This window comes from Anser anser (genome assembly GCF_964211835.1).
Source record: "Anser anser genome assembly, chromosome: 7".
Classification (NCBI taxonomy): Eukaryota; Metazoa; Chordata; class Aves; order Anseriformes; family Anatidae; genus Anser; species Anser anser.
In genome coordinates, this window is record NC_139727.1 from 15,926,444 (window position 1) to 15,939,014 (window position 12,571).

At 35.8% G+C, this 12,571-nt stretch overlaps 1 protein-coding gene and 1 long non-coding RNA gene across 3 annotated transcripts in view; one reads left to right on the forward strand and one right to left on the reverse strand.

The window, feature by feature from the left end:
• MYPN (myopalladin) overlaps positions 1-8,372 on the forward strand; it is a 63,480-nt gene extending 55,108 nt beyond the window's left edge. For both annotated transcript variants that reach the window (XM_083845401.1, XM_083845402.1), the window contains exons 18-19: positions 1,399-1,532; positions 3,729-8,372. In XM_083845401.1, coding sequence (XP_083701527.1) covers positions 1,399-1,532; positions 3,729-3,898 — 304 coding nt within the window. In that variant the 3' untranslated portion in view covers positions 3,899-8,372. The remainder of the gene's footprint in view (positions 1-1,398; positions 1,533-3,728) is intronic.
• LOC310903007 overlaps positions 1-12,571 on the reverse strand; it is a 91,001-nt gene that overhangs the window by 64,911 nt on the left and 13,519 nt on the right. The window lies entirely within an intron of this gene.

Sequence of the window (12,571 nt, forward strand, 5' to 3'; positions counted from 1 at the left end):
AAGCACAGGCAAATACTTTGCTTATAAAATGCAACATTTATTGGATTCAGCTCTTCCATTCAAATACAACACTATTTTTTATTTTTTGAAAAAGAAAAACTGATGAAATAGTGTATGTGACTCTGATTAATAAAAAAGCGTGTTTTGTTTTGAGGTTTATACCTTCATATAAATCTGATTTTTAATATTTTACTTTACTTGGCTCCAACTATTGATCTGATGCAGTCATTGGCTCTCTGCTATCAACTTCAAAAAGCGCCATTTTCACATGCATACACTGAAGCCTACCTGTAAAGAAAACTGGCTCAGCAGCAGCACTTGCTATGAATGGAAACTTTACTTAATAAAGTCCTGCCCCTTGCAGGAATGTCTAAACCCAAGTCTTCAACTGGCTCCACACAGATCCATTTGTGCAATGAGCATTTTCCTTGCTTTTCCCTATCTCACCTATTATTTTCCTGCTGGGAAGGAGACCAAGAGATGTTTTCTGTATCATGATATGGACATGCATGAGCTTCTACATTTCTGTGTCACCAGCGTAAGGCAAATTACGTACTGCAGATAGCAAAGGCTGAATGTTCCCTTTTTTATTTAGGAGCACAAAATGTCCTCTTGACCTGAAATTTTGTGGTTTGATGTTTCATTCCAGTTCGTGTGGAAGCAAAATGTCAATTTTCAGAACATCCTGCAACTCCAAGTATTCTGATGTGCTCATCTCCCACTTGTTTCTTTTTAGTGAGGGAAACGCTTGGGTTGATAAAAACAACCAGCTACAGCCTAGAGAACAGAGGAGCCTCAGTTCTCTGATAAACTACTGAATAGTTTTTCCTGCGACTTGTGGCCAGAAAGCCTTGGATTGCTGAAAAGCAAAGGAAGAGGAGGGAACAATGAAACAGGTTTCATTTACAATGTTGTCCAAATGAATCTTCATGATTTTGCCACTCAGGCATTTTTCTCATGCCTGAAACAAATGGGTGCCATGAGAAAGCTTCTGACTGGCTCTGATTACTGTTGTGAAAAATACCACAAGTTTGTACAAATATTATTCTTCCAGCTTCTGAACCAGGACAAAACACCCTGCAGCAGCTTTGCACAGGTTTAGTACATTGGACTTCGGTAAGCAATTGCAATATTAACACATACAGAACAAAAGTTCAGCTTACAGTGTCACGCCATGGCTTTGCACAGCTGAGAGGATCAAGAATAGATTTCAGCAACTCAGATCATTGGCTGGGGCCATACTGAAAGGAAGCCTATTGAGTATAAAGGTCTTGGTCTGCTACCTCTTTGAGAATAGAAGTTATGGTGTATTTGTTTCATAGTGAACGTACATACTGTAAAATCTCAAAGTTGACGTGCTCTTGAGAAATTCTAACTCGAAAACACTTCTTTTCCCAGCATGCACCAAGATACAACCGGGTATGTCTGCCTTCTGATTCAGCCTGCCAAGAAAGCCGATGCGGGCTGGTATACCTTGTCTGCAAAAAATGAAGCTGGTATTGTCTCTTGTACTGCTAGACTTGACATATACGGTAGGTATCGACTAGTCAGTAAAACAAACCAGTATTTTCTTTGACAGGTCCCAGCCCTCATCCAATTCTTAGTTCTTAAACTGCCAGTTTTGCAATGGATAAGACATTACAGAGTCACCACATGATTTCATTTTAATGTGGCCACCAGGAGGAGGCAGAATGATACCGTTTAACAACTAGATTAGCTCTCCCACATCAGTTTAGAGTTGGGTAAAGAGAAAAAAATAGAGGAGTTTTGCACAGTATTCTCCACTCCTGTTTTCCGCTTTCCACCTCCCTAAACATGTAAACATACAATGAATACGTATTCATATTGAACCTTAACTCCGTTCCCTCTGACACACACACAGCAGTGCTACAGCACTGACCTGAGATGGAACAATACATTGCACACCAGAAAATAGACCCCTTCTTCCAGGCAACACGTGTGATGCAAACTCTGCCTATCTAATGCAAGCTAACTGAGAGGATAATGTGTTGGTTCAGGACTCAGAAGGCCCAAGCTTAGTTCAAGAACTATGGCATGTCATTTAATTTCTCTTTATCTATGCAGCATGTATGTAATAGTTAAGGCAATTTATCTAGACCCCCCAAAAAAGAGAGAATACTTTGATTACTTAAGCAATAATTAAAAAAAATAAAAATAATTAAAAAACCATGGCACAAACTATGGGGTTATATCCATACCCTGAAAGGGAAAAATTAGTTTTCAACCTTGTATTTCTCACTTAAACAACAACAACAACAAAAAACACTTAATATCAGGGATAACCACAAGTCACCCACACATCTCTGTCAGTTTTCTGCCACCTTGTGGTGATATAGACAACAGAAATGTAATGTTCAAGACAGGGCTGGTGAGAGGCTGATTCAAACCAGAATACACAAAATGAGAAATAATTCCTTAGGTGTCTAAATGTGGCAAGACGGACATTAAATTTTCATACGAAGGATGCAAGCTACAAGCCAGAAAATGAAGGGAAATAAGAAATGTTTCCTGATTCAATACTTATTTTCTAAAGAGTCTGCAAGTCTTGTACACCAAAGGGAGTAACAGAAACCACTTTTCTTTGTGCAATTTCAAATGAGTGGGGAGTGAAAGTTTGGTCTTAAATTTGTGATTCCATACGTAAAGAAAAAACTACAGTAATGAGAGCATGGCTCAAATGTAAACATGTTGGGGGTGGTAAAAAAAAGAAATAAAAAAAAAAAAAAAAGAGGCTCTTTTTCAAAAATTTCCAGTAAGACAGGGTCAATATTCAGCATGAAAAGATAATAAACATTTCCTATCAATGCTTAATATGCAGATTATATGTCTCCCACACTAAACTATTCTCAGACTATCGTAGCCTGAACTTGTACTTTTTTGTTTTAATTACTAGTGGGGTTGGAATTAGAAGAGCTTTAAAGGTCCCTCCCAACCCAAACCATTCTGTGATTCTATACCTGTCAATTTTGAATGCAGACCTGGAGGTTTTGTATGGATAAATAAAGGTTAAGATACTACTCATTTCCCCTTTGTAAAATATTTTAAGAATTATAGCCGTTAATTATCATGTAATAGCCAAATGTTCTCACAAAATTGTAATAGTACTTTTTTATATGGGAACATGTTGCATCTTACTTCTAAATTATTAAATAGTTAACTTTGGATTCTATAAGTGTTAATATAATTACATTTCATTCAGTATATTATAAAAAAACTCAGAAACATTACTAATTGTAAATAGTATAGAAAAATCAAAACCATAATCACTTATTTAAAAAAAAAAAAAGAAAAAGAAAAAAGGAGGGAAAAAAAAGCCCTCCAGAGGGTGGAATAGTACAAAATCAGAGTTATGTTCCATTTGTTCATCTCTGTTAACACTACAGTATGTCTTTTCTGTTAATTGCAAGAGCTTTGGAGAAGGCTCCGAAGATTAAATGATTAAATTTTGGACTTACTGAAATCCATGTAAGTGTTGCCATTGAATTGTACAGGGATGGAATTCCATCAATACTGCAATAAAAACACTCATCTCATAAATTATATGGATGATAATATTTGAAGGAACAGACCCTAAAACAGGAAACAAAATGCTGTGCTCTCTTCAAGGATGTTGGAAACAACTTTTCATTTGTGTACATTGGCTTCTGTTGTTTCATTTTTAACTTAATTAGATGTTTACGTGGTCTATTCTGTTTTTGTTGCTTCAGCTCAGTGGCACCATCAAATTGCACAGCCAATAAAGCTTCGAGCTGGTGGTGGTCGGTATGCAAACCTTACTGGTCAAGGACTCGAGATTTTTTCTGCCTTTCCAACTACTGAAAGCCCTATGTTGTTTTCATCCTCAACTCAAAAGGTGGTGGAAAGTGAAGAACTTTGAAAGATATAAGCAAACAATGGTTCCAGTTACACCTGCAGAAATACTAGAACAACTGTGAAAAAAAAATAAAGAGGTACAAGTCAAGATGCCAAGGTTTACAAGCAACCTGTTTGTAATTAAGTGTACTGCTGCTGCGAATTTTGCAAGTAACATATACAAGACTTTTGCATAGTATTTTACTGCAGGATAATTGTGGTATGGAGTGTTGTGCAATAAATTCAGTACTGTGTAGTTTGCTAAGAATTACATAGTAAACATAGTTTTCAGCACTTAAAAGCCAATACCACTTCTGCTTGAATTAAAGCTACTGTGTTGTAGCAAGCCATGTTAAGGATTGATGATGTTTAGCTGGAAAACTACCAGTGAAAATATCAACACTACAGTAACAACAATCCAGAATGAGGGTAAACAACATGACTTTGAATGTAATTCTAAAAAAATGCCAAAAAATCACAAAGCACAAGTAAAAGGGAAAAGATGTAACTCATTTTTATATATGATTATGCCAGATAATTTTAGAATTGTTGGACTCAAGACTAGATAAGTAGAGCATTTCATGTAGGTACAGCTGCGTACCCTATATATTTATATTTGTGTGTGTGTGTACTCCATGAACTGTGTACTCATGGTGTAATGATTCATAAAGTAAGGTACAGGACACGTGCCTAGGACTCTAACATAGGAAACTAAACTTCCTGTAGTCTGAAGCATGTTCTGTAGAACTCATAGCTGAAAGTATTTTCCAGATGTGCTTCATATTTTTTCTTTACATTGATAGTGATTCTCTGCCTTTAAACACAGATTATATCAAACTTTTATCTTCAGGGTTTGCAAATATCAATCTCTTTCTCCTCATTTTTAATGTGACTGAAAGAAAAGTATCTACCAGCTAGCTTGCTTTTTAACTAACTGGAAAGGAATTATGATCCAATAGAATTAAATGATTTCACCATCATTTAGGAAACAATCACAAGCGTGGTGTCTACTATTAAGACAGAGAAAATTCCGTTAATACACAAAAAGTTATGAATTCAAGCAACAGTTATGTACAAAGAGCTAAAAAGCCCTACTGTATCTAATAATAGCAAATAAGGCAATTTAATGAAGGTGCAACAGAAGGTGCTAAGAACACAACAACTGATTTAAATTCATTTAGCATCTATACAGTTGTACAGCACTTAGAATCTGGGAATATCTAAGATGGTTTCTTGCACCTTTATGTTATTGCTATCTCTCTTCTTTAGACATTGTTTTCAAGCAGTTCTTGCTTCCTGCTTTCAACATGGCTGAAGTGTATACAACAAAGTCCTGATCAAAGTCTCAGAGATGAAAAATTAACAGATACTATCATTTTAGATCTCATTTGGATTTTTTTCAATACTTATTGTAACTTAAAAATTGCAAATGCAAAGAAAAAAAAGGGGAGTTATCTTGAGAGCAAACCAACACTAGAAGTAGCCAGAGACTGAGAAAGAGAAAGCCTCTCACCCCTTGGTTTCCTACAAAAACAGCTTTTGATGTCACTAACTGTTGGCCCCCTAAGGGTTCAGGGGAAGTGAGTTTATAGTAGTGTTCCACTTCCTGTCTGAGTGGAGACCATATCACAAAACCACCATTACAACTTCAGTGCCTTTGCTAGAAATCTCAAGTGATTCAGCCCAGACTGAGCAGACCAGGAAGCTAAGATATACTCCTATCCTGAACGACAAAACAAGGTACAGTGACTTCAGTGGGAAAGCAGAAATGCCAGTTGTTGCTGATGTTGCATCTCCTCCCTGGCAAACAAAATAAAACTACTAGCTATTAAAAGTGATACACTGATTAAAGTGACATCAGTTATGGGATGCCCAATTTAAGACAAATTGTGGGTCTCCAGGATAGAGAACCCATTGTTCCTCCAATCCGTTTGTTTCTAGGATGGCTTAGGGATTCGAAAGCTAAACCTAGAGTGAGTCAAATTTGGGCAACCCAAAATTTAAAGTTTCCCATGTCAGTAACTTCTCTTGAGAAAATAATACAAGGGAAGTTTTTAGTTTTTGCTTACTTAATCCAGTGCTGTTGGGAAGTGGGAAGAGAGGAAATTAAGACACAAAAGGTAATGTTCAACCACCATCTACAGCCCTGGTCTTCCCATTACTTCATGACAGAACTGAAAAGTGAATTTTGATCCAAAGTATTCAAAACCGGATATTGTTCATCAGGCTTTCCACCTAGTATAGGCTCAGTTGAGCTGTTTTCCTGTCTAGCACTCCACTGTGGCCCCCTTGCCTGGCTTTAAGTAAGGGGTTGGACCAGATGACTTCCTGTGGTTCCTTCCAACCTAAATCATCCTATACTTCCTAAATTCTTTTACTTTCCACTGCCTGTCTGAATATCCTGTATAGATTAAGTTACTGACTGAGTAGAAACTAAGAAGCACGAGCTTCTCCTTTTTCACTGTGATATATTCCACTAGTCTTGATACCTGATTTCTTTACACAGTATAAAAGAAAGGAATAGTAGTACTTATTACTAGCAAATACCTGGCTACCAGTGCTAGAATCATACTTGTTAATATTACTGATGTTAGCAGTGATTCTCACATTTTATAACATCAGACAACATGCCCAAGAACTTGGTACAAATCAAAGGACAATGTGCACAGAGAGATTTTTTCAATGATTTCATTGAAATATCTCCTGCCTTACATCATTATAACCTGAACAGACAAGCTGGAAGTTAAATGGTACACAATTTTTTAAAATGCACACACATTTGTTTTTGGAGGTGGGAAAGACAAAAAGCTACTACTGAAAGACTTTTCCCAAAAATCTGTATAAGAAGGATTAATCCTTAGTCATTCAACAAGAGGCCCCAGAAGTCCCATTGAGAAATAGGCTACAGAGAGTGGGTGACCAGAATCTGTCAGCTGAACTATAACGTTATCTTCATGACGGTATTTACTAACAAAAAGATCAAAACTTTATCTACCATACCTCCCCATGTAATGCATAAGTCAGTAGAATTACTTTCAGTGCATCTGACACAAACAAAATCAGTATCTGGTCCCAAATGGTCTGTAGTCATTAATTTTTGCTCATTAACTGCTACAACACATTTCTCTTCTGCATATACTGAGCCCATAAAATAAGTGTGTAAAGGAAGCTTATGTGAATGGATGTAAATGCTGTTAATTAGTAATACTGATGTGCTCATCACAAAGAAGATGCACGAATGATGCTTTTGTTGACTGATGGAAAAGCCAAGGGGAAAAATCACTTGTGTAAGCAGAAGAGACAACACTGAGTTTTCACAAAACTTGATGTTTGAGTTCATGTGCCATGAAGGTATCATACTGTGTCAAGACGCACTAGAGACTACATAGTTGTGCTCTCTTCCTGAACAGCTTGTCTTTTCATTGTTTTGTTCAATTGAATAGCTGATTTCACACTTCACGCTAACATGGTATTTAATTCTCTTATTCAGGGCAGGCTACTACAACAACAAGAATCAATGTTAGAGCCTTTACTGAAGTCATAGTTAGCTATCATCTTCCACAAATCCAGTAAAACACCACAATGTGAAGCATAACATTATATCAATAAGATATAGAAATGCTTATTTTTGTAAACTTTCAATAACAGGTCATTTTCTGATTCAGAATCTTGTAGGTTTATTTAATGTCTTGATCTGTTCTAGTCCTGGTTTTGTATATGACCAGAGGCACCATATATTTCAAACCATATCAGAAATCACAATTTCTGTGTTGTAATTCTAGAAGGCTAAAGTATTATTTTGGCTTTAAAATTTTGGTCCACCTTGGTACAGACCCTGTCCTCAGCAGCATCATAGAGCAGTCTGCATTGAACTGACAGACTTCTTGCCTTAAAACACCTGGATTGAGATCATTTGCTTCCATATGGAAGGTGGAGCATACCTTCTGAATGCCTCACGTACACTAACATGAGAAGAGGAGAGCACACTTCAGAATACAAAAAGCCAAGTCTGCAGTCTTTTATTTAACATGTAAACAATTGCCAATTCCAACTGTTTACAGTAATGATAGATACTGCAAAGAAATAAATCTGGAATGAGAATTCCTATAAGAACCACGTTCTTACTGCTACAATGGTAAAAAAGCATTAGTTTCTGGAAAATGTCTTCGTACAAAATGATTAGCAAGATCTAATGAAACACTTTAGTTATTAAATATTGAAGAAGTGATTCACTGTTAATTGCCTTACTATTTCCAATACATAGATGTTCACTTTGAGCCTTAAAATTCTATTTTATAAGTTTTTCTTGATTAAAGTTGATATTTTTTATTTTTTTGATCCAAAGTTATTCTCTATGGGAAAGAAAAATGTTAATATCAGTTTTAAAGGACATTTTAAATGCATATAAATGGAAAAAATAAACAAACGCCTGACTGTTTAGTAATGTACTTCCCTTCATCTCACCTGAACTTAAATAAATGCTTCAGAGTTGCATACAAGAGTGTGTCCTTGATGTGTTCAAATAATTGAGAAAGTGTGGAACAAGACCCGAAGTTTCTTCAGAACTTGGCTTTGACAGCCGATGACATTAATGGAATTGGACTTTACATTTTTTAGAAGAAAATCATACAGTACCCATCAAGTTAGAGATATCCTAGACATGATTCTAGCATATAGTTGTGAGATGCAGTTGCTATTTTTTTTCTTAATATCAGTTTGCTTGTTTTAAATTATGTTTTCTTTATGTGATAACTGCAGCCCCTCCATCAAGTTTTCTCAGGGCAACCAGAGCAAAAGCCAAGGAGTCTTTTGGACAATTTGCATGTTTTAAAGGTCAACAGACTTGTCAGATTATCAGCATCTAGTAGAATTAGTCCCCCAAATCTATGTTTGGGTATATAGTTCTTACAGACTGTCATACCTGAAGTCCATGGTGTCTCAAAATTTCTTGTACAATCTGTCTGCCACACTGGTCATCCAACCCCCACTCAACACTCCCTGAAATACCCAGTTACTGGGAATAAACCAAAGCTCCCAGAAGTTTCTTTGTGCTGTAGGCACTGGATAATGTTATACAGAACTTACTTTCTCAACCCTTAGCGGTATATCCAATACTTAATAAGTGAAAATTGAATGAAGGCCAACCAAGGACACAAACCACACCAAATTTCACTCTTCCTGATAATTGTCTTCAACTTGAATGATTATGCATATTCTTTGTATAAGGGTCCATTATCAGACTTTGGAATGCATTTTAAATGAGCAGCAGATGCAAAATGAACACTTCAAGGAAGCTGGATCTTATAACCCTGACATAGAAAACAACAGGGGAAAAAAAGGAAGTGTTCTATTACATTTGCTGGTCTTGATTTTGTTTTCCCATTTAACCATGTTTCTCTATTCCTGCATGGCTTGATTTTTAGGTACATCTATATCTGTTAGGTCAGAGACAATGTTCTTAAGACCATTTCAGCTCAGCTACAGTTCCATGAGCTAAAGCAGCTGCAACATGTTATCATTTCCCCTGAGCAGCAAAAGCTGCTTTTATTAATGCCTTTATATTTCAAGTCTACTATAAAGAACCATTTATTGCATAATACAAAGAAATCTTGGGCCATACGTGCTACGAATTTAAGTGGAGTTCTCTATTTATATCAGTGTGAAATTATGTTCAGAAACAGACTCTTCAGGATTATATAATCCCTTAGCACCATGTGACTTTTTTTTAAGAAATGGAAAAAGAATGAAGACATTTTGAAATTTTGAAAAACTGACTATGCACTGTGGACTATGGGAAGCCACTCAAGCATGAACTTCTCTTTATTCTTTGGAGTTACATATGCAGACATCTTGACCAAATCCTATGAAAGTTAAAATATACTTTGCATGATTAATTCTGTAGAAATGAAAACTGAATTGCAAATTAGAAAAATATTAATATTCAAAATACTAAAATGTATTATTTGGTAGAAAATACATTTTAATATACAGGGGGTTTGCTTTTTTTCAAAGCAATATCTTCTTGAAATTTAATTAAAGAAGAACATATTTATTTTTTTAAATGCACAAGTAATGGGTGAAATCAGTGTCTGTTACATCTATGCAGAGGACTGTTTCTCCAATGAATAAACATGTCTTTATTTTCAGTACATTTGTTTTTCTGTCTGGATATCTGGAGAGATACAACAGCTGAACATAAGTAGAGCAAAAAGAAGATTCTTATCTTATTCTGAAGATTCTTATTGAATCTGTAAAATCTAGATAAATCCAATCTTAAATTACAGAAAACTGCATCCGTATTGCTTAAGCAAAATAGATGGAAACCTAAGTGCAAGGGTGAACATTATCATAAGGCAGAAGCATATTTTGGAATATAAAAATATGATAGGAATTGTTTAATTGCCATTTTTGCCTAGTGAATTGCAATAGGGACTTCAATGAAGATTTCACCAAGGATGTTCTACTTAACAAGGTATTGGAAACTTAGCTAAATATTTAAACAATCTAACAATACTCATGCTTCTCCATGTTGCGATGTCATTGACTTTATAAGACTGTAACTAAGGTTAGCAACATTTTTATTTTTCATAACGTGTACTGCAGCACCATTTAGGAATTCCAGTCAAGAACTGAGCTTTACCTCATATGTGTGTATAGTACAAGATGGACTGCTCCTTATAAATGGGGAGATAGAAAAAAGAATCTTAAAAAGCGGGAATAAATTAAAGTTATAAGATTAGCTAATACATATCCACTGGTAACCTCAATAGTTACAAATAAACCAGTGATTTTTAGTTACTAACATACATTTGGGGAACATGCTACCCTAGTTCCATTTCCAGCACTGAAAAGTCACTGCTGTTAAAAATGTCACTCCAGTTTGAGTTCAAAAATAACTTTGGCCACCTTGATAAAACAGGGTGACACGATTCAAAGAATTGTAGAAGAGCACCTATAACTAGTTCAAAGAGAAAACCCTGGAATGCGGTCTGAACCTTCTAGAAGAACACAGGTTAGTTTCCTACAGACAGTTCATTAGAACTGTGCACTGAATTTCAATAGTATGTCACTAAAGACACGTATGTCTTTAGCATGCAGCAAATATTTAATGAAGCAAGCATTTCTCATCTTCAGTGTATTCACAATGTGATTCTAGAATTGCTATGTACTGATATTAAAAGTAGAAGTATCTTAGGTTTGCACTGCTGTATAGTGGGACAGAAATCTATGAGCAGACAAAACTCAGCCTCTAAGAACACACCAAGCTCTGCCCATCTACATTTTTCTTTCATTTGGAGACCTACTGGAAGCAAAAAATTATCTAAGTGGAAGGGGCTTCAAATGTCTGTATTATTAAAAGTCTAGTACAGAAAAAGGGTCACTGCTCTTATCTGAGGAGCATCAAACAGCCAGTGGGGAACAAATCTACTGGAGCAACAATCAAACCCAAGCTAAATGGTCAAGTTTACCTTTCACAGTCTCACTAAAGTATTTGTAAAGGAAAGCTAGGAAAAGAAACAAATGACTTCCCAAATAGTTCTTGAGTTTGAGGAGTCCAAACCAGCGTGGAGAATATCTGCTATTCACATTGCCTTCAAAAATAATTTTGAATAATTAAATTTCTCCCTGCCCCCATTACACCTCCCTAAAAGCTTTGACAGATAATCAATAGAGAGACAGCTATCTACACACTATAAAGAACTTACTCTGCTGCCGTAAGTGCTGTAGTAAATTAGAAAGCCTAACTTTCAGCTTAACACCGCACTATCCCAAGAAACAAAAATACTGCACCGTTACGTAAAAGCACATTTCAGTTACTAACAGCATTACTAATTACTATTAATAGATTGCACCTCAGTTAAAGAGAATAAAGCATTCAACTCTCCCTAGAACAACCAAATCTAAGAGAATGGGGATCATACTATTCAACAGAGACTGATGCAATGACTTGATCTACAAAGTGTTCACAGTGCTCTTTAGGGCTTTGGTTTCAATTCTTAACAATTTTAGGTAATATGACCACACATTTTTGAACTTTTATGTTAGTTTGCTGCTCTTCATGTGAGCTTACTACCACTTAATCACTCACTGCATACTAAACCATTATTATTGTAATTATTTCTATCATCAGACCACTATCAGTAGACAGTAAATTACAATGCTGCATGGAAGAAACAAAACTGGATGAGAGAGGTTTGTCACATACTTTTACATAACTTACATATAAACTGCAGTCACATCCCACAAAATCAAATTACTTGCCAGTAGTGCAGAAACACATTGGTACTGTTCTTCTATCCTACTCTGGTATGTATATTTTTATATTGTGTTATCCTTGCCATATAGGGTTAAGAAAGCTATCTTTCACTAAGCTGAGTCTTGCATGATTTATTTGCATTGTATTCCTGCTTCAGGAGGAAAAACCCACTGCTGTGCAAATAGTGCAAGTGATACAATTTCTGCCCAAAGTTTACAGCTAATAAAGTAGTACAAGATGGCACATCATTTAATTATTTGAGGATTGTATTGATTATGTACATAAACTGAACACTTAACAGTAAGTGAAATTCCAACTGTATTAATTTGGGTATGTGATGGACAACAATTAATTCTATTGTCTCTCTCTATAAATTTCTGCAAAGAAATCAGTGAACACAACATCAAATTCCCAAAAGTTTGAATCCACATGCACAGAGCC